The sequence below is a fragment of the Pleuronectes platessa genome, chromosome 13 (assembly GCF_947347685.1).
Source record: "Pleuronectes platessa chromosome 13, fPlePla1.1, whole genome shotgun sequence".
NCBI classification, from domain to species: Eukaryota; Metazoa; Chordata; class Actinopteri; order Pleuronectiformes; family Pleuronectidae; genus Pleuronectes; species Pleuronectes platessa.
In genome coordinates, this window is record NC_070638.1 from 20,306,863 (window position 1) to 20,326,469 (window position 19,607).

The following is a 19,607-nucleotide window of genomic DNA, read 5'->3' on the forward strand; positions in this document are numbered from 1 at the left end:
TATTTTACAGAGAAATTTAAACCAACTCACAGACTTGTGGGTTCCCAACAAAAAGGCAACATTATGAGGTAAAGCAAGTGAAATACCTCTGGATAAATGACAGTCACCACAGAACAGGATGTCTGAACAGCTCAAAGTAAGTGTCTATTTAAATGTGGTGAAGTCATTTCATCCAGTCATTTATAAGGAAATATATCAAATACGTCGGTAGAAAAATTTGTTTCTAGACTATTCATCGTCTCGCTATTACACTTAAAGCACCTAGGGGGCGTCACAAAAGCAATATAGGGAACTGTGAGACTTGTTATGAGAATGGAAGACATGACCGCTCCCATTAAGTGAAGCCAAAGCAAGTCAATTGCACCTGGTGTCTGGCTGCAGTGTCGGTCGTAATGGGACATGGACAAAATTAAAATAAGTAAAATCATTTTTTTCTCATGTATTGGCAGGACCTCAGCACACACTCTGGCTCCAAATGGGGCAGCATTCATATCTGAAAGGGAAGACATGTCCTACAACTATGTTTAAAAAAAAAAAACATGGGCAACATGTTTGAAGAGCATAAAGTCCACACTGTAAATATGAAACTGCACTCAAAAACTCAATACAGTGATTTATTATTGTTTCATGTTAGCGAACCAACAGTGACCTTTAAGTTTATACGTTTGTGTTACAGTACATGCCACTGCTTTTTTGCACATATAAAAATAGAAATCATTTGATTCAAAAAATTGAAATTCCAAGACCAAAATGTTAAGTGTCCAGCTCAGTTCAACAAGATACTAAAAGGTCACTTTATAGCATCATATATAATGTGAGCATTCCACACAGCTATACTATAGCCGTCAGCACTAAAGTTAAGGTCATTCACAATCCCTATCAATAGAAAAGCAATTTATATTTACCAAACTCCAAGTGAAAACACTAAGACAGATACAGTGTCAACAACAGACGCTAAACTGAAATTCGCCTTTGATGTGAAACATGTTGTGCAGGGTCACCACAATGAAACAGTGACACCTCAGTGAAGAACACACAAACCCTGCTGTGTTGACCCACTTACACACAGACTGAGATTATTTCTAACAGTGTAATAAAGTGCAGCCCATTAACACATTTGCATGACAACAAAAACATTTTAATCTCTGCTTGACTCTCGTCAAAAATATAAACAAAATTAAACAAATTAAAAGATAACATCTCCCCATGAAAGAATGGCAGGAGCTTGTTTCAGATACTATGACTGGTCTTTCAAACATCTGTTTTAAAAATTCTTCAATTCAATTGTCATGGATTTGTCATAGATTTGACATACATTATACCAAATACTTAATTATATACAGTGTATGTTTATTCTCTTGCTAAATGAGAACACTTGTGTCTTGAGGCCAGATGAAGAGCAGACTCCCTTGTCATACTGCAAAGTGACATTGTGTAGAGTTTGTCTTGTTGTGTTTCCAGTTTTTATGCCAAGCTATGCTATGGTGAGCTAACTATCTCCTGGTTCTAAGATGTGGAGAGAGAATATTCCCATTTCTATTTAATGATGATCAAGTGGGTCACGTGTGAACTTTGAGAGCAGCTGAAGCTTCCTCCAGAAACAATCCCACTACAAAGGCCAAACATTTAGACAACTGCTGTCACAACCTGACTGATTAACAGTGGACAGCGAGGGAAATTCAATTTAAAAAAAGACAAACTAAAACCTGAGATGATTAAAGGTATGACATGTCAAAGGTAAACAGTGGCCACATCCACCGACTGATCTCCTGCTGGGGAAACCTTCATTTGTATGACTTGACTCAGTGTTTAGTCATTTAGAGTTGGTTTCAGCTGTTGTCTCATAACAGGACACAGGGAAGTAAGAGTCAGAACAGCCGATTGACAGAATAACAGGCCACAGACGACCAGTCAGCTCACAATTACTTTTTAAATCTTTGAGAATAAATATCTATATAAAGCAATCAGGGTGAAACTAAAGGTGTTACTCAAGAACCTACTGAGATTCTGAAAGGCCACTTTTACTTTTTAAATGTTCTTTGACACCGTTTATATGCTGCTAACCCTAACCCAACATGGGACCTTTTTTCAGGTTCATAAACTCCTCTTCTGTCGCTGGATTTCACTTGTTTTTTTACCCAAATAAAAGCTCAGGAAGGTCGTACACAACCAGGGCTGTTAACAATTCACAGGAGAGTATATCGGGGAACAGAAAAAGGTCCTGGGCTTTGTCCAGAGTGTGTCTCTCTCTTTTTCTACACCTTCAGTTGAAATGAATCCTCTAAGGCTTACAGTTCACTCCAGCAACTAAACACAAAAAAATCTATGAAAACACATCTAATTTAAAAAAAAAAAAAAAAATCGGAGAAAAAAAAATACAATCACATTGCTACATGATGTTTTTCCCTCCCTATCACTGACTACCTCATCTGATACAAACAGGAGCAGACCCTCCTTCGCAACCCTGAAAATGTCCTGTTCAGAGACACAGTGTGACCTAAACAATATCTCATTAAAAAAAACAAAGGGAACCACAATCTGCTGTAAAAGCTTCGCTCAACTGACCCGACTTCGCAAACCTTTACCACTTAAAATGACAGCTGCGTTGAACATGAAAACAAACACATTAGACAGGATTAACACGGTCGTGGTTCTGCAGAGTTTTCCTCATGCCGACAGTATTCACAGATTGGGTTAACAACCTTGTTCAGAAAATTACGTTGAAACTGTTGAAGGTCTTTGTCTCCAAACCTGCTGTGGCAGTACTGATAGTTGGAACTAGAGCTCAGTCATACGTTAAGGTCGTGTTTGAAGTACACAGTCAAGTTTCAACACAGAGCTCCCAGTGCTGGACAGAGCGAGTCAGCTCCATTGATCCCGCAGCAGAGTCAGCTCTACGAGGAGCTGCTGAGGGAGGCGCTGGATGTGCTCCTGCCCGTCTTACGTTCATAGTTTACAAGTCTCTGTCCGACTAGATATCTGTAAGAGAGACGGGAAAGATCGCTGTTAAGAATTTACTTAAGGATTCACATTCACAGCACTCAATTTGACCTTTCAGTTGGGTTAGCTTTACTTTTTGAGTCTCATTCTCAGTCACAAAACAGAATGTTTGAGGAGCTTCTGGCTCAAGGTTCATATGTCATTCTAACAACAACATGGCCTTTTTGTTTTATTCAAAAGTAAATCACATATAACACAGATGTCTGACTCAAGATGAACACAAGTAAAATAAAAACATGGTTTGTTTGACCCCAAGTCGAAGTTCATGCTGAAAGACATTTTGGTGGTGTACTGACTTGTCGTTTTTGATGTGTTCGTATAAGCGTTTGAACTGTCGTATCTGGAAGGAGAGAATGGCCAAGAGTATGACCACCATCAGCAGGAACGGATAGATCCTCCTCTCCACCAGCGTCTGCATCACTGGCTGAACACCTGCAGCAGCGAATAGGGAAAGAGAAAAAAGTGCACGTCAGTGATTCCATGTCTGTGGGAACTGACGAACTGGGGTGGAAAGGAGGGAGCAGGTGGACAACATAAGGATGATCACTTTTCATTGATAAGATGTTGATGTTGGTTCACACTATGACTAAAATTCTCATTTCTATAAAGGGCTTGGGACACTCAATTGAATGGCTGTTTAAATGCAAGTTTCCTCCACTTCAGCATCAAAAGCACACTTAAAACAGTAAAATAGGGCGTCTTGAGCTGCTCTCAGACATGCACTGGACTCAGCAGATGCTCTGTATTTCTCCGGAGGAGGAGCATCTATGAACGTAAATCTCAGAGTGAGAGGCTCGGCAGTTTCTACGGACTTCATATCAGGAGGTCAGGCGTATAAGAAAAACTGGAGAAGTGAGGGAAAATGGAGGAGATGAATCGGCTCTATTCATCCACTACCTTCAAACTTGCTACTTGTGAAGGTCAGACAAATAACCGACCATAAAGACTTACCAAGCAGTGGTGTAATGCCTTGAGAGATGATGTAGGGCACAGAGAGAGACACCAGCAGGACACAGATGACCGGAGCAGCCAGTCGTCGCAGGATGAAATGGAGGTCGATGTTTCTGATACCGTTAGCATACACCTACAGCAGCAAGAGGGAAGATACCAATACTTTTACTTCACTATTCCAACACTATCTCAATTCTTTTTCTTAAAATTACAATACACTTTGAACATTTTTAAGGTGAGCTTTATTACAAAATGGACAAAATGTTCCACTATACTTACGTAAAGCCATATTTCAAGACATCTTATTCCTCTTGATTATGTTTGTAATATCACATGAAGCCGGACAGAAGAGACACTGACCTGTTCGATGACAGTTTTCAGCCACCACTGAGGGCCCATCAGTGTGATGGCAGCGATGATTTTAGCATGAAGCACGCCAAGCGCCCAGTCCTGCCACACAAGAGGTCAACCGATAAACAACCACAACACAATGAGCTTTGTCTCAACAATTCTGCATCTGTTCTGTATTAGCATCATGAAAATGAGAATAAATGTAACAAACAAGAATTTGCTACAATACATTTTGAAGGACAGAATTAAATTTGTATGTGTTAAATGTCTAAACACAATCAGCATCATAAAGAAAAATAAATGGTGTAATACATGCATGATATTGGATGTCTAGTAGTGGGGTCTGATACCCAGCACTAATGACAAAACACATACAGAAGATAATTTGGTAAACTAGTGTTTGACTTTTCACATCTGCAAATACACAGGTCTACAAGGACACTGACTGCTCATGTACTTCTCTGTGTAGAACACAAGTGGACCAGAAAGTAGTTTGATATGAACTACTACACGTCTTTGGAGCCTGCAGCTGTCCGTGTCAGCAAGGGAGCATAACTGAGGCCTCACACCCAGGCCACACTGGATGCATGAGTGCCGTGTGTGCATAGTGGAACGTCTTCTTATTCATTTCTATATCATCAGGTTAAAGTGGACACACTGCCTGCGGGTGTGTGAGCCGCACTGCTCTTCTAGAGAGTCGGGGTCAGGCCTATTGTGTCTGCGTACCGCCTGCAATTCACAGCAAAATAGACAGTGAACATAATCTTTGACCTAGGTTTCAATATCTTAATAACAAACTCCATGGTCCTACCTGCCAGGGATAGAAGAGTGGTGTCTGGTCCAGTGGGACTCTGAGAGGAGCCACAACGACCAGCTCAAACAGCAGACCCAGCAGCAGAGGTATCACTCCAGCTAACAGCACAGCTACCACGATGGTCTTAAGAATCTGTAATAAACAAGATAGCACATTGAAACACAAAAGTTTGCCTCATCAAAGTTTAATTTATGCCATCTCCTGGGAAGACTAGTCACATTACCATGAGCGTCCACTCGTGGACTTTGAGCATGATGATGCTTCGCCCCTGTGGCATCCAGGACAGCAGCACTGTGGCGGCTCGGATGGCCAGCCAGCAGACATAGAGCCCACTGGCTGCTGTGTACAGCTCATGAACCATGGCACTGCCCATCCAGAAAGACATCAGCCAGCGACCCACACACACTGGGAGAAGAGGAAGAGAAGGAGGACAGGTAAGAATTAGAGGTGAGAAGAAAGACAGCGCAGAGGGGAGCAACAGAGAAATGCAGAAACGGACTGCATGTGGTTTCAACTTACCTGGCAGCGTCAGGCAGAGCAGACTAGCCAGTAACAGCGTCACACACATGAAGACGACCAATAGAATGATCTGACCAGGCAAACAAACAGAAAACAATAAAAATAATTCGTATCGAAAATGTTAAGAGCAGCACAAGGTTCATCAGTGGCAATATGACATGAAGAGCTGTCCTGGCATCAGTCACCTTGAGGGGAAATTGGACAGGCCGGTGGTACGGCTGGAAACCCACAGGACCGCCCTGCTGCAGTATAGCCTGATGGGCAGCGTGAAGCCCCTCCCCTAGGCCTGGGATTCGGTTGTTGTTATGGCGACCGGGAGGATTGTTGAGTGGTTGGTTGTCCTCATCTTCATGATCTCCGAGCAGGTAGGAGTGAAGGTCACTGTGGGGAGAAACTTGTGGAATTACTTTGTTGTAAAGTAACATAACGTTTATTATAAGTCATAGCGCATGAAGCAGAAACTATGACTTGAGGCCCATTGGCATTCACAAACACGGTGATACTTTTTTTTACCAAATATGATAAAGATCATATAGAAAAGCAACAAGTTGTATTTAAACTTTTACACCATTCTACCATTTAACATGTAAACTTGCAGCGTGTGAGTTTGTTTGTGGGTCGCGCTTACAGCATGTATCCAGCTGTGAACGTCCAGGCGTGAACAAGCCGCTTGAGCCACTGGCGAGTGTGACCCTGCTCCAACAGGGCCGGCAGAACAACCTGAAGTAAAAGCAGCTCTAACGATAGCTCGCTCACTGGGGCATCACTGCAGGGACAACATAAACCACAGCTTGACACAAGTCACATTCAGTTAATAATACACTGACAAATATGTTGGAAATGGCTCTGTTTTCTTTTTGTTGCTAAAACAGATATAACCTTCTAGAATGTTCATTTTGTGTGATGTCATGTGTACCTGTAAAGCATGACGTTGTAAGGAAGGAAGGTTGGGAAGAACAGTTTAATGATTCTAATGGGGAGCCAAAGCATCAGCAAAACTATGGAACCAAACACCACCTGGAAACACACACACAGATGTTTTGGTTAGGCACAGAGTATCCCCTATACTTTAACAATGCAACACAAAAAGTTACAATACGTTTGGTGCTGGAAAGCATGTGTAGCAGATTTCACTTTGGTAAGAGTCATCAAAAACCAAGATAATTATTCTCCATTTTGTATTCAAAGATTCAGATATTTAATCAAAAAGACCATTTAAGGGTCGGTTCAAACAACTGTCAAGTCTAACAGACACTTTTGATTGAACCATCAGATGTTTTGCAGATTCTATTTCGTCAATGGAAAGCTGCTCCACTGAACAGTTTTACCTCTGGTCAAATGAGAACAGAAAAATTCACTTCTTTATAACTTGATTCAAGAGACTGTTTAAAAGAGATGAGGGGGATGTGCGACTGACCACAGAGAGAATAAACCTCCGCAGATGTCTGTAGATGGGCAGGTGGATCATCTCTTGGACTGGGTTAAAGTCTGGATCGTTCAGGTTCCTCAGGAACCACAGCACACCTGGCCGAAGAACCTGTTCACACGTTTACAGGTCAGACATTTAGAATATTATAAATAGTTTGTGAATTCACAGTGTCTTATTGTGACTTGCTGAATTTATCCATGTTACCTCTCGAAGCAAAAGGATGAAAGAGGCAAAGTAGAAGACGTAGACCATGCCGACCAGCCAATGGAGGAACATCGTCGTACCAGGAGCCGAGTCAAAACTCTGCTCCCTGTCTTTCAAGGTGGCATCGAACATTTCCTGCAATCAACAAAGGGACAGGGTGCATGGTCTGTGTTTTTCATAATAATGACAAGAACTGATGAGAATCTCTTTTTATAATTTGGTCAAATGAATAGAATTTGTTTTTCCAAATAGAACATTGACCAATTTTCTTCATCAACTGCATTCAGTCTGTTTTGTTAGTCATTAAGTGGTCAGTATGTGACTGAAAAAGAATCAGTGTACTCTGTATAATTGTCTTACCAGTGAGCAAATGTCGAGCCACCAGCCACAAATCAGTGGGAACAAGCCTATTTCCATGACAACCAGCAGGGACACCTGTGACAATACAAATCCAATTTAGTGTCTGTTTTCAAACTTACTTTCTGTATTCCTAGTTTTACTTCTTGTCGTTTGGAGACATCCTAATTTACCTTGACAACAATGTAGCAGACACCCAGGAGTCGTCTGGACCGCTGGAATCTTACTAATGAAGCTAGTACCTAAACGGGGAACAGTTAAGGACTGAAACACAACGTGAGATAAAATAAAACATACTATCTAGTCTAAAGGTTTCATAAAAGATCATCAAGCCAAAGTTGACCACTGGCTTCACCTGTTATGTTACCGCATGACTAGACAACATTTCTATTAAGACTCAAGTGGTGGCCCTTTTCGGGGAAATAAATTAGAGAAATTATAAATAACTATGTGGAATTAAAAACAAACACAAACATAAATGACTGATACAATGTCAGGCAGCAGAAACACAACTGCAATATCTCATACTAGGGTTGCTCGATTATGGAAAAAAATCATAATCACGATTAAATTTCGAATAATCGAGCAGCCCTATCTCATACCCATGAGGTAATTTGATCAGTGAAGAGGATACATGACAAACCATGAGAGCTCCTGCTAGGAGGATGTAACCCAGTATGGTGGTGACGAGGCCGTCAAAGTGAGAAGCTTTAATCTGAAACCAGATATGATATCAAAGAAATTGGATCAGTGAATGGCAAACCCAAATATAGGTAAATAATTCAAACTGTTCAAGTTTCCTCTCAGACATCGCTGTGCACTCACATAGTCCTCAAAGCCCAGTCCAACCACAGAGAAATGGCCAATGTGATATGGACAAAATGCTAAAGGGGGGAAACACAGAGGTTAAGGTAGAACTGCAGATTATACTGAATGTCTTTCCATCACTGAGCTACAGTGAAAATAAAATGCTTGAATAAAATGACTGTGTGTGCATCACTACACTACAAGTTGAACTTACCAAAGACAAGGATGAAGAGTGTATTGAGAGACACCACCCAGAAGACATGCTCCTAGGGAAAAACACACAAAAACACATTGCTCTGTCAATGTTACAGCATTTCTAGCTACAGCTACAATGAAGATTATGTTTGTATTATATCAATATATGTTGCAGTTGTTATTAGGTTTTCCATTCTTAGAACTTGATGCCCCTGTAGTGAAAAGTCAAAAAACAAGGATTTTCGCACAACTGACTTTTACAGGCTGACATACCATTTTTAGTGTAAGAGAGTGGACATTTTGATCGAATTTGCAGTTGGCAACAATATTATTAGCGAAGACGTATTGGGTTGCAACTAATTTACAAAGGTGGGATCATTCTCGCCAATAGATACATCTCCAGTAGATTGGTCCAGGCTTGATATAAATGTGTCTAAATCTCAGCAGCAAAATGATTGCCTCCTCAGACAGCACTGAATTGCAATGAGCACAGGAGTCCCGGCAGTTTCCTGACTTGCATCTTTTCAGGACGAGTCTTTTTATTCAGATTGTCGGGTTTGTGGAGCGTTTTGATTTAGTTTGAGCTTAAAACCAGATTATAAGAAGAATTTCAGGCTCCATGGAAACGTACCTTATCATGCCACAGTCCCAAGACATTTTTTATTTCGTTTATGTATTGTACTTCTGTCAAATGATTGCCTGCCTCAAATTTAATGAATAAGCTGGGGTATAGCATAGATCCCAATAGTTAATCAAAAAGACCATTCCCAGCAGCTACTTTCTGTCTTTACCTTGTCAGAGCCAAGTGTTTGAAAGTATTTATGTATTAAAACATGTTTACTTTGAAACCTTTAGGAGGCTTACACTACCATGATGAAAGTTGTTTACAGAAGCCCAAAGTCAGCATGACCATTAAAAGTCAACATGGCCACATTAATGTTGAAATATTACAGAATACAAATTAAAAAGGTGTGCGCACTTACCAAGAAAACCAAGGAGCCATCCAGTCCAAGCATCTGGGACATAAAGAAATCAGTGTCATTATCACTTATTATTGCAAATAATTGAACATGGTAATCGGCGGCTGAAAATTGGTTTGTATTCATATAGAGCTTTTCTAGTCTTAATGAGCACTCAAAGCACTTTACATTACAATTTGCCATTCACACACACACATTCATACAGTGCATATATTGGCAGTACTATTTTTTTCTATGAGGGGCCATTCAGTGTTTAGAATCTTCCCCATCGGCATGCAGATGTGGGGGACTGGGATCGAAATGCCGACCTTCTGGCAGGATCACGACCGCTTCACCCCTCAGCCAGCGCTGCCTATCAGCTGTGGCTGATTGGGTAGAGCGGAATGTCCTCCTCTGTGGTTCGATCCCAGTCTTCCCCCTCTGCATCCCGAAGTGTCCATTAGCAAGACACTGGGCCCTGAATTGTCCCTCACAGAAAAAGCGCTGCTCATAGATGCATTGTATGAATGTTTATGTGAATGGGTGAATGGCAACAAACTGTACTGTAAAGCGCTTTGAGTGGTCATCAAGACTTAAAAGCGTTAACTAAATACAGCCCATTTCCCAATTAATATGACTGGTCTTAGTAAAACCACTGCTGCTATTAATATAGAAGTACTATATTAATGTACTTTACTGATCCTACACCAAGTCATCAACAACAAACATCACTTAAATATCCAAGAATATGTGTTGCTTAACCAAACTATAGTAAGATGGACGCTTTGAGCCCCTTAGCTCAAATTCATCTGCAAACAACCTGACAGCCTCCATTGACTTTGCCTTTTTAGCATCATGACATACCAACATCAAAGCCCTAATTTGAACGGGGAATTCATAAAATACTGCTTCCCACCCTCTCCCAGGTCAGCTCCTCTGCTGCACGGTCCCACTCCAGAGCGTTCCAGTTTAAATCTTCTGCAAAGGAGAATAAAAAGCAACAGAAACAGTTACGAACAGTATATTACATTTCATTTAGCTGACACTAAATCCAATCCGACTTACAATAAGCGCATTCAACCATGATGATAACAACAAGAATCAAGAAAGTACAATTTCTTCAAAAAAGCTAAACTACAAAGTGCTATAAGTAAGTGCCATTTTAGTGCTACTAAATTGTAAGTTTAAAATAGTATTCAAGGTATAGTCGGAAGAGGTGTGTTTTTAGTTTGCGGCGGAAAATGTTTAAACTTTCTGCTGTACAGGGGAATATATAGCATGTATCCCCCTGTAGTATTCCCCTGTAGCTCCATTTCCATGGTTAGGTTGTGTTTCCTTGCTAAGGTTTAGGTTCCATTATCTTCCTTTCCGTTTAGGTTCCAACACGTTCCATTATAGAGGAATAAAAAAAGCTCACAAAAGACTGAACAGGTGTTTAATCTTTAGTTTTTACCGCTTTTATGATGTTATTTAAACAGGGGTACAATAGTTCTAAGGGCAAACCTGCAGCTTAGTTTCATTAGGTTGACAACATATATACACTACTGAAGACGAAGATAAAAACCAATTGAAAAACAATCACTATTTCAAAGTATATCCCAGTTCTGTGCTTTTATTCTCACACTGACCTTGTCCTCCATTATTGGCATCAGCAGCATCTTCTTCTCTTCCTTCCTCATCCTCCTCCTCATCTTCTTCCTCCTCCCCATCGTCGTCTTCGTCGGGTTCAGCACCATTTCCCTGGTTGCCGACTTCATGTGGGTTGCCAGGAGCCAGGCCGTCTTCGGCAGGGTCTGCAGGGTGCTGGGCTGCTGCGGCGTCAGCTGCAGCCTGGGCGTTGACTGCAGCGTTACCACCTGGCACCTGCAGAATCATACAGAGACGTTACAGTTTCCTGTACTCCTACAACGGAGGATGCACCAGTGACATGAGGTAATATTTGAGCCCTTATTTGCTAGTAAAACCATACTTGGTTTTGGATGTGGCAATTAGCAATGATAAATTGACAGTTAGGGGATGAGGCAAAAAAAACCATCAGCAATCGGCTTTTCCTTTGTTGCTATTGTTAACAGTATATTTCTGTCCTAAGGCGTCAATCAAACTGCATGTGTGTGTGTCAATAAAATAGTCTGATTTAGGAATGAAATACAGAAACATCAATCAAATCAAAATGAATGCCATAGTACACATTAACTCAATTCATTTTTAGATACAACCATGTCCCCATCTTAGTACACCAGTGTTAAAAAGAATTGTGAAATATTATTGATCCCTGGTCAGCTGGAAAAAAGGAACTTTGTGCAGTCTTTAGCATAAACTGAGCTCACCTCATTAGCAGGTGCAGGGCCGTTGGGCTGGTTGGGCACCAAAGGCAGTGGATTCTGCTCCAACCACTGAGGGGGGCCACCATGGACAATCTGCTCTCTGAGCCACACCAGGCTGATGAAGGCGCACAGCGTGCAAGTGACCACAAAACAACCCTGGAGACAGTCTGCAAGCAGGTTTTGTCTGAAGGAGGAGATGGTGCATCATGGATTAATTAAACTTTACTAAATTTTCAGACATAACTTTGATACGGAGAGCAGAAAGAAGGGAAAGAAAAGAAGACTTATGGGTGGGTTCTTCAAGGAATTATTTATATGACTCCAGTGTACAAGATATGGGGAACATATAGGAGCAAGACAGTGGAAGACAGGAGCAGCAAAAAGAGTGATTCAAACTTACGTTGAAAGCATATCTAATGGGAGGGTGAGGAGTGAGCTCACAGAGCCAGTAAATAGACACTTGTAAATGCGACCTGTAAGGAAAGCAAACATATGAGAGGGTTATTACAATAACAACAGTGCGAGGATCTGAAAACCACACTCTAGAGCTATTAATTGAGATATGATCACAAGGGATCAAAGGAGACGTATGACTGGAAGTCAAGGTAACAGGTTAGTTTAAAAGTCACATTCAGACTGTTTTCAAGTTGAGCTACTGACTGTCCTCGTCTCTCGAATGTTTCTCATCACTGCAGGCCTTAACTGTCAAAAAGCTTAACGAGCAATATTCTTTGCCAATAAGAACAATGAAAGCTTAGTTCCACTTGAGTAAAAGCGATAATAAGTGGCTTAAAACATTTGAATCAATTTGCTGCGGTAGGCCTGGGTTGAATGGTTATTTAAGTTTGTTTGTTATAACAAGCTCAACCTTACAGTTTTTTTTTTAATGGACTGCTAAAACTTAGTTTTCTTCACTTTTGTTTGGGAAACGGTTTAACTGAAGTTAGAGCGTGCAAACAATACGTGGTAACAATAGGAAAACTGCTGCTGAAATCTCCTTTTGTTCTCTTTTTTTACAATGGGATGATGGGACTTACATGCTGTGAGAGGCACAACGCCTAGCCAGGCAAAGGCCACTAGTGTGTAGTGGAACCAGTATCTTATGGCTGTTCCGATACTGGTGACCAGACCTGAAAAGATATCCTGGACAGGCAAGCGAGATGGCATGTCTGGAGAGTAGACTGAAGAAAAGACAGAATTAGGAACTTTAAAAGGGAGCTTGTGACGAATAAATGCTTAATTGATGTTTTGAAAAACAAACAACTTACTTGGTGTAAATGCGAACCTGTGTTTACATAATTCACAGTATTCTTTTCTGCTGTGTTTTAACCACTGCAGTAGGCTGTGAAAACAAAAAGACAGCAAGTTAGTTTTCCCTTTTTGTCAGAGAAACTCCTTCTGTGGCCCTGTAGTAAAATTGTGCAGCGTTCCAATGATTGAGTTTTCCCTCGCCCAAAAAGATGTTGCGTTTCAATTTATGCCTTAATATTGTGTGTTAATTCCCTAAACTATAATCTATTTACTTTAATCCCTGCTGTTTTCTTCCCCAGAGAATTCGTTTTTAGAAATGTTAGCATACATTTCCAAAATTGATTCCAACCAATTCATGTGTAAGAGCAAACTAATTGATAGAGTAGACAGGTACCATCCTAACTTTAACCCATATGCTACATGTAGAGGCAAGAGAAGTTCATGAAAACATGTATATTCTAAGAAACTGAACCTACCATTCCTGATGGATGAACTTGATGCTGCCAGTGCAAACACAGGGGTGGAAGAGCGGCTTTTCATGGCTCCCCTCTGACCGGCAGACCCGGCAGATGTCAGCTGTACAGTAGGCACAAAGTACAATAACTTAAAAACACTAATTTATATGATACACGGTGGCTTCAGAAAATCTTCAGAACCACTCATTTTTCCACAATTGACTGTGCAGTTAACTGCATTTTGAATGAACATTTTGACTACAAAAGAAAAGTATAAAAACATATAAAAAACAGCCATTTCCCAGTTATGACAGTATTCAGAACCTTAAATAAGCACTGTATAGAACCCTCTTTGGAAGCAAGTTATAGCTGCATGTCTTCATGGGATTGTCTCTATAGCATGAGGCTGCCACCCCCACGCTGAGGCTTTCTGAACTATGACCGGTCAATTCAGACCTTGGTCAAAACGATTAATAATTGAAGCAGAGGATGGACTTCACCAGAACTGTCAGTGCAGAAACAAAAGGTCTGCGTACTTTTATTAAATAGAGATTTCTGTTTTTGACTTCTGATAAATTTGCAAAATTATCTTAAAATACTTGAGGATGTCTATTAAATTGTCCACATCTGAAAAATTATGCTAACTGTGGTGTTTTAGGTAAAACATGTGTCTTCATGGAGTAGAAGAGGACAGGGCACCGACTGTAGGACAAACTGTAATCCTTGGATTACCTATGTCACTGGAGGACCAAAATAAAACAGCTATAATTAGCCCAGGATGCAACGACATAATTAGAGTTCGGATACACACAGTGTTCAGAGCTGACTGACACAGAAATGGATAACAACAATATCCCACTTTGAGATACCTGAACACGACATGACAATGGAGATTCCTTTTCTTATAGTTTAAACAGCAGCACTGTGTATCGTGCGGCTGTCATCTAACCCGAGAGTTACGATAGATTAATCAAAGTTGAGCACATGCTGAACAAGCTGGATTCATTTACAACGTTGGGTCTTTGTTAAACTCTTAACTTTGTCAACAGAGACACCTGGTCGCTAGCTGGTTAGCGGTGTGTACGTAACGTTATGATAACGGGTTGCGTCACATTTATCCGACGCTAACTTTTAACTAGGTTATTTAACACGTCTGTTAATGGCTTCAATTTGACTGATCTATTTCAGTGTCTACCTATATGTAGCTACCTATCAGTGTTAATAAATGCAAAACAGGAACCTCACGTTGCTAATGTTATTTACAAAAGCTGATAGCTAACAGACACGAGCTAATGCTACTTAGCAAGCAAGCGAATGCTAGTTAGCAAACACGCTATCGCTAATTAGCTAACGGGTTCCATGATTCCGCTTAACAATCGTCAGTTTAATCAAATGTTGAATCAGTTACTGCACGTGACCACAGTTAGTTGTTAGTTCACACAGTACCGTGTTAGTAGGAGCGGCTAACGCTAACAAGTAGGGCAATCAGGCTTCAACATTAGCTACCTTCCTCTGCGGTGTCCATCTTGACTGGGTGCTAAAGCAGCCCTGCTCCACTGCTCAGGCTAGTCAGCCACTGCGATAACTACATGTAGAACTCGTGTTTATACCGCGGAGGCCAGTGTCCAGGTGTCTGTGACCGTCAGTGTACAATGTGTTTTAATAGCAACACTCGCACACATCGTCAGCGGGCAGTCTGCACTTCCTAAATGCAACATGTGATCATGCAGTAATTTCACCACACGATGGCGACAGATAGCACCCAGCCCGGTGGACCATTTACCAAACTGGAGGACATGACGTCATCGGAGGAACTAATGGATCGCAGCTCCTGGTATAAATATCATCATCGCAACTTAATCCAGGATTTCTTTCACTTAAGTAGGATTTACTTTATTTATTTATTTTCTTTATCGTTTGCCTGTGGAATAAATAGAAGAGTTATAAAGTGAATCATAAAACATATTTTCTCATGACTTGTCATTCAGGTTCAAACAGGACACTTTACCCGCAATAATATCAAAGTTCAAAGTGTTTTATATATGCAGTCCTTTACAATGACATTTTTACTTTGCCTTCTGATGCAAGCAAGTATATATCAAGTAGGAATGAGGTAACAGACGATGTAAATCCATGTATCTGGCAACACTTGACACACAGACAGTGGGGGTCACCGTGAACTGTGTCACATCTCAAGGATTTCTAAAACATTAAATATGAGCAGGTTGTGAGTGCCATAATAAAACTGGTCACCATTTACTTTGATTGTATTGGATTTGTCGTCAACGTTGTTCACCCCTGAAAATCTGTTTTGTGGAATCTAACATTTCGTCAGTATAGTGGTGAGAAGATAATGAGTGAACTTCCATTTTTTTTGTGAACTATCCCTGTAAGCCACAGTTGACGACATGACTGAGAAGTGAGTCACATTCGGAGCCCATTATAAACCTCCTGGAACAAAAACTGTAACATGGAACACAGGTTCCACAATCAGGAGCTTGAGTAGCATAGTTGGAATAAACCCAGAGGCCTCTCTGGTGAGCCTGGTTTCCGAGTTAGAAAATGCATCATAAAATATGTACTTTGATTCTCTGGAATTCAAATTACTCGATTCATATTACAAATTGTACAAAGTCATATATCCAAGAATTATTGTCTGAGAACTAACTAGTCCCTATCTATCAGTATGAAAAGAAAATCCTACTGCTAATCCAGATCCACACCAAAATTTACCGCTTTCTTAACTGAATCATAATGTGTCCTTCCACCAAGTTTCAGGGTAATCCATCAAGTAGTCTTTGTGAAATTCAGGTTTATAAGAAGCTAACATGACACATTAAAAGGTCAAACATTTAATGGGTTCTTTGCATCCCCCTCCCCCCCCCACACACACACACACAATTTCATGGAAATTGTTTCAGCAGTTTTTGTGTAATCATACTAGCAGGCAGACACATACATTTATTTAAGGGATATTTTTAAGTGCTTCAATATTTTACAACCATTTCAGCTGTATCCAAGAGCAGACAAAAATAAAACCTCCTTTGTAGAGGTAAAAACATGAAAACAGTTCAAATGATGACAATTCCCATTCACACCTCACAGCAAATCGAATGCTTTGCACTTAGGACACATGTGTCTCATGTGTCCTCCTGGGCTGTTGTCATTGTCTGTCTTGTCAATCCTTGTTGCAGTTGTGATTTAAACGTCTTGGCATTGTACACCCAAACAGTGTCTATGCCCTCCCCTGCAGTATGTTCAGGGACCCAGGTAGGGAAGGGGAAGCGGCAGGCCACCACCCTGGCTGAACTCGGCAACTCCCTTGCCAGCTTCAGCTCCAGCTGGTCCATCTGCAAATACAGACAGAAACAAAAGGGATATCATACGAGTACTATACCGGCACTTTAAAACTTACATGGCGAGATTAAACATACATAAACAACAACAAACACCTCAAGGTAACTAGGAGCACTTCATAGTAAAACAGTTTATATGGGCTTGAAGAATTTGTTGTGAACACATGGCATACATTATATTCTAACAAAAAATCAATTAGAAGAACTCACCATTTGAGGGACTCCAAAAATGACAACATTGGAGTACTGAGCAAAACTGACCTGGCAAAGAAATAATGGGGATGATATAGATGTTAAATGTGACACCAACTCCCAGGGTATAAATATTTGGATTTCCAAAAACTGAGAGGCATGTGATCTCTGGAATACTATACTACATCATATACTGTACTATACTACTACTGACCTTCCACAAGTCAGAGATATGGAAGGAGGTGGAGGAGTGGACTCCCTCCCTCCAGGCCTTGTAGCGGGAATACCACACCAGCCAGGGGTTCAGCTCAAAGCCTGATGCCCGAAAGCCATGCTTGGCTGCTGCTATCACCTGCAAGGACAATGGGAAATGTGACTTATCAGCTAAAATGTATTAACAGTAACGGAAGACACATCTGGATGGTCCCTTTGAGTTTTTTGTTGCTGAAGTTTGAATTTGTGTAACTTTCATTAATCTGACATGGATTACGTGAAAACAGCCAAACACAAGAAAAGAGAAGTGAATTTTCAACTAGCGGTTGGAAGAATGCGCAGAAGCATAATTTATTCAAGGTTCAAATAAAGCGTCAAGAACCTACGTGATCAACACATCAGAGATGTGACGCTGCAGCTCTGCAGGTACTTTTGACTCCAGAGCTGCAGGATTCAGATCTGACACTACTCAACTATTGTTGTTATTACTGTTTACTGGTGTTGCTTTCATTATTAATATCATTACATGTGTAAAAAATGTTTGCTCAGTTTACTGTTACTGGTCTCTCTCTCCCCCATTTCTCTACGCTCACCCCAACCGGTCGAGGCAGACGCTCGCCCACACCAAGTCTGGTTCTGCTTCATGTTTTCTCTCCACAGGCCCTGAAGTGGTTTCTCGTTGTGGGATGTGTTGGGTTTCTCTATAGTATTGTAAGGTCTCTACTTGATAATGTAAAATGCCTTGAGATCATGTTTGTTTGTATTTTGTGCTATATATAATTAATATTTATTTGTTAAGACCCTCTGAGAACTTGTCCTGTCCTCTATGCTATCATGTGACACTATAATCCCTGTATATTTGAAATACATATGGCAGACAAAACTTCTTTAACGCTGCTTCTCCCAATCTATATTTTGATGTCTCTACACACACGTGGATAAAACAACACAGCACTTACTATCCGTCCATCTCCGCTCCCTATGTCCACCAGAGAGCCTGACCTGACCCGCAGCGCCTGCAGGACATTCTCCACCTGGGCTGTGGTCGCGGGGACGAACGGGAGGCAGATCTTCCTCAGGGCCGGGGCCACAAACGGAGCTGCCACCGCGTACAGGGCGACCAGCGAACCTCCCAGCATCCCCGTGACGACGAGACCCAGGCGGCTTCTGCCCCTGCTTCCTCCTCCGGCTTCACTCGCACCGGGACCCGCCGGTGGCGAGTCCACAAAGAGCTCCTGTTGTGACATGGCGCTGTTCTTCACGATCAAAACGACCCACTATACAAATTAAATGCAGCCGCTCATCGTGCTCGGATAAAGTTCGCTGAGGGACAGTTGACACATCATAACAAACAGCACTGAATGTCCCGATGTCCTTCCATATGTTTACCGAGGGAGGACCTGTGCAACGCTGTTAGAAGACCGAGTGGATGAGAGAGTTTAGCCAACGATAGTTCCGCTCTTCCCTCTTGTCCAATTCGGTAAGGGAAGTCAAACGGAAAGTTACTCTAACCTTAATCATACATGCCTAACCCTCACCTAAATTTAACCTTATTGACATTATGGGGATTTGCTTTTTGAACCCATAACATTTTAAACATATTAAGGTCCCCACAACTTGAGCAACAACTGGATCACACACGCACCCACACACATGCATGCATTAAATAAAATTGCAGAGTTAAGGGGAAAGCAAAACAATATTTAATGACACAAATAAATAGAAAATCCACATATAATAAAACGTGGGATGGGGAAAATTTGTGAAAAACTGACACACATCAATACAAATCAGAAAATATTCCAAAACAAACACAAAATGTATAATAAAATAATGAAACCATTCACCAAGCAACAGAAAATAAGAGCTCCAAGTTTTCCCATAATTTAATGAAATTAAGCCTGACTTCCTTCAAGCCGTTTAGGGTAACATGAAAATATATCTATGTGTGCTGACTGATATTTCTCCATTATATGCTGTCCTTAAAATAGATCTAGATGCATTTTGATGAAATAATTTATAAATGTGAATTACAGAAGAATTACGTCCAAGCTGATAGGAAACTGCAATGCATCATTCATTAGCAAAATAGTTTTGAATATGATGCACACATAAACAAAATTCTAACCAGAGATGAAACTTCAAACTAAACAAGGAAGAGAAAAATGGGTGAAAAATGTGTCAGTGCATGGGCATATAAACGCTTTGATTCTTGCCTGTGAAATACATC

General features: G+C 40.9%; 2 protein-coding genes and 1 long non-coding RNA gene across 4 annotated transcripts; 1 reads left to right on the plus strand and 2 right to left on the minus strand.

The window, feature by feature from the left end:
- Positions 1-600: 600 nt before the first annotated feature.
- LOC128454129 (E3 ubiquitin-protein ligase MARCHF6) lies at positions 601-15,367 on the minus strand. 2 transcript variants are annotated; one of them, XM_053437380.1, is made up of 26 exons: positions 15,123-15,367; positions 13,638-13,737; positions 13,179-13,252; positions 12,948-13,091; positions 12,311-12,383; positions 11,914-12,094; positions 11,215-11,449; positions 10,503-10,564; positions 9,611-9,643; positions 8,647-8,698; positions 8,451-8,509; positions 8,260-8,340; positions 7,799-7,867; positions 7,629-7,703; positions 7,269-7,403; positions 7,053-7,172; positions 6,552-6,652; positions 6,264-6,401; positions 5,821-6,016; positions 5,636-5,705; positions 5,340-5,521; positions 5,114-5,248; positions 4,312-4,401; positions 3,952-4,084; positions 3,297-3,432; positions 601-2,979 (listed from the first exon to the last, which is right to left on the minus strand). In XM_053437380.1, the coding sequence occupies exons 1-26, from the start codon at positions 15,139-15,141 to the stop codon at positions 2,895-2,897; spliced, it is 2,778 nt and encodes a 925-aa protein (XP_053293355.1). In that variant the 5' UTR covers positions 15,142-15,367; the 3' UTR covers positions 601-2,894. The 2 variants fall into 2 exon arrangements, 1 of the variants encoding a protein (XP_053293355.1); XR_008341600.1 differs by lacking the exons at positions 601-2,979; positions 3,297-3,432 and adding an exon at positions 4,760-5,031 and having other exon boundaries at positions 4,066-4,084.
- LOC128454131 (uncharacterized) lies at positions 14,099-15,320 on the plus strand. The gene is made up of 2 exons (XR_008341601.1): positions 14,099-14,142; positions 14,275-15,320. It is a non-coding gene; the product is annotated as an uncharacterized LOC128454131 (long non-coding RNA).
- A 126-nt stretch (positions 15,368-15,493) lies between the features above and the next one.
- atpsckmt (fATP synthase c subunit lysine N-methyltransferase) lies at positions 15,494-18,795 on the minus strand. Its single transcript, XM_053437382.1, has 4 exons — positions 18,337-18,795; positions 17,379-17,516; positions 17,183-17,233; positions 15,494-16,966 (listed from the first exon to the last, which is right to left on the minus strand). The coding sequence occupies exons 1-4, from the start codon at positions 18,622-18,624 to the stop codon at positions 16,757-16,759; spliced, it is 687 nt and encodes a 228-aa protein (XP_053293357.1). The 5' UTR covers positions 18,625-18,795; the 3' UTR covers positions 15,494-16,756.
- Between the last annotated feature and the right edge of the window lie 812 nt (positions 18,796-19,607).

Bases quoted from the DNA above. Each gene is read 5' to 3' on its own strand.
- atpsckmt (XM_053437382.1), bottom strand. From the start codon at position 18,624: ATGTCACAACAGGAGCTCTTTGTGGACTCGCCACCGGCGGGTCCCGGT. The intron at 17,517-18,336 runs GTAAGTGCTGTG...TTGTCCTTGCAG, and splicing joins GGAGCGGAGATGGACGGATA to GTGATAGCAGCAGCCAAGCA. The intron at 16,967-17,182 runs GTGAGTTCTTCT...CTGTATTTGCAG, and splicing joins TTTTTGGAGTCCCTCAAATG to ATGGACCAGCTGGAGCTGAA.
- LOC128454129 (XM_053437380.1), bottom strand. The intron at 13,092-13,178 runs GTAAGTTGTTTG...TCTTTTCTTCAG, and splicing joins CAGGTTCGCATTTACACCAA to TCTACTCTCCAGACATGCCA. The intron at 5,706-5,820 runs GTGACTGATGCC...TTGCCTGGTCAG, and splicing joins CTGTCCAATTTCCCCTCAAG to ATCATTCTATTGGTCGTCTT.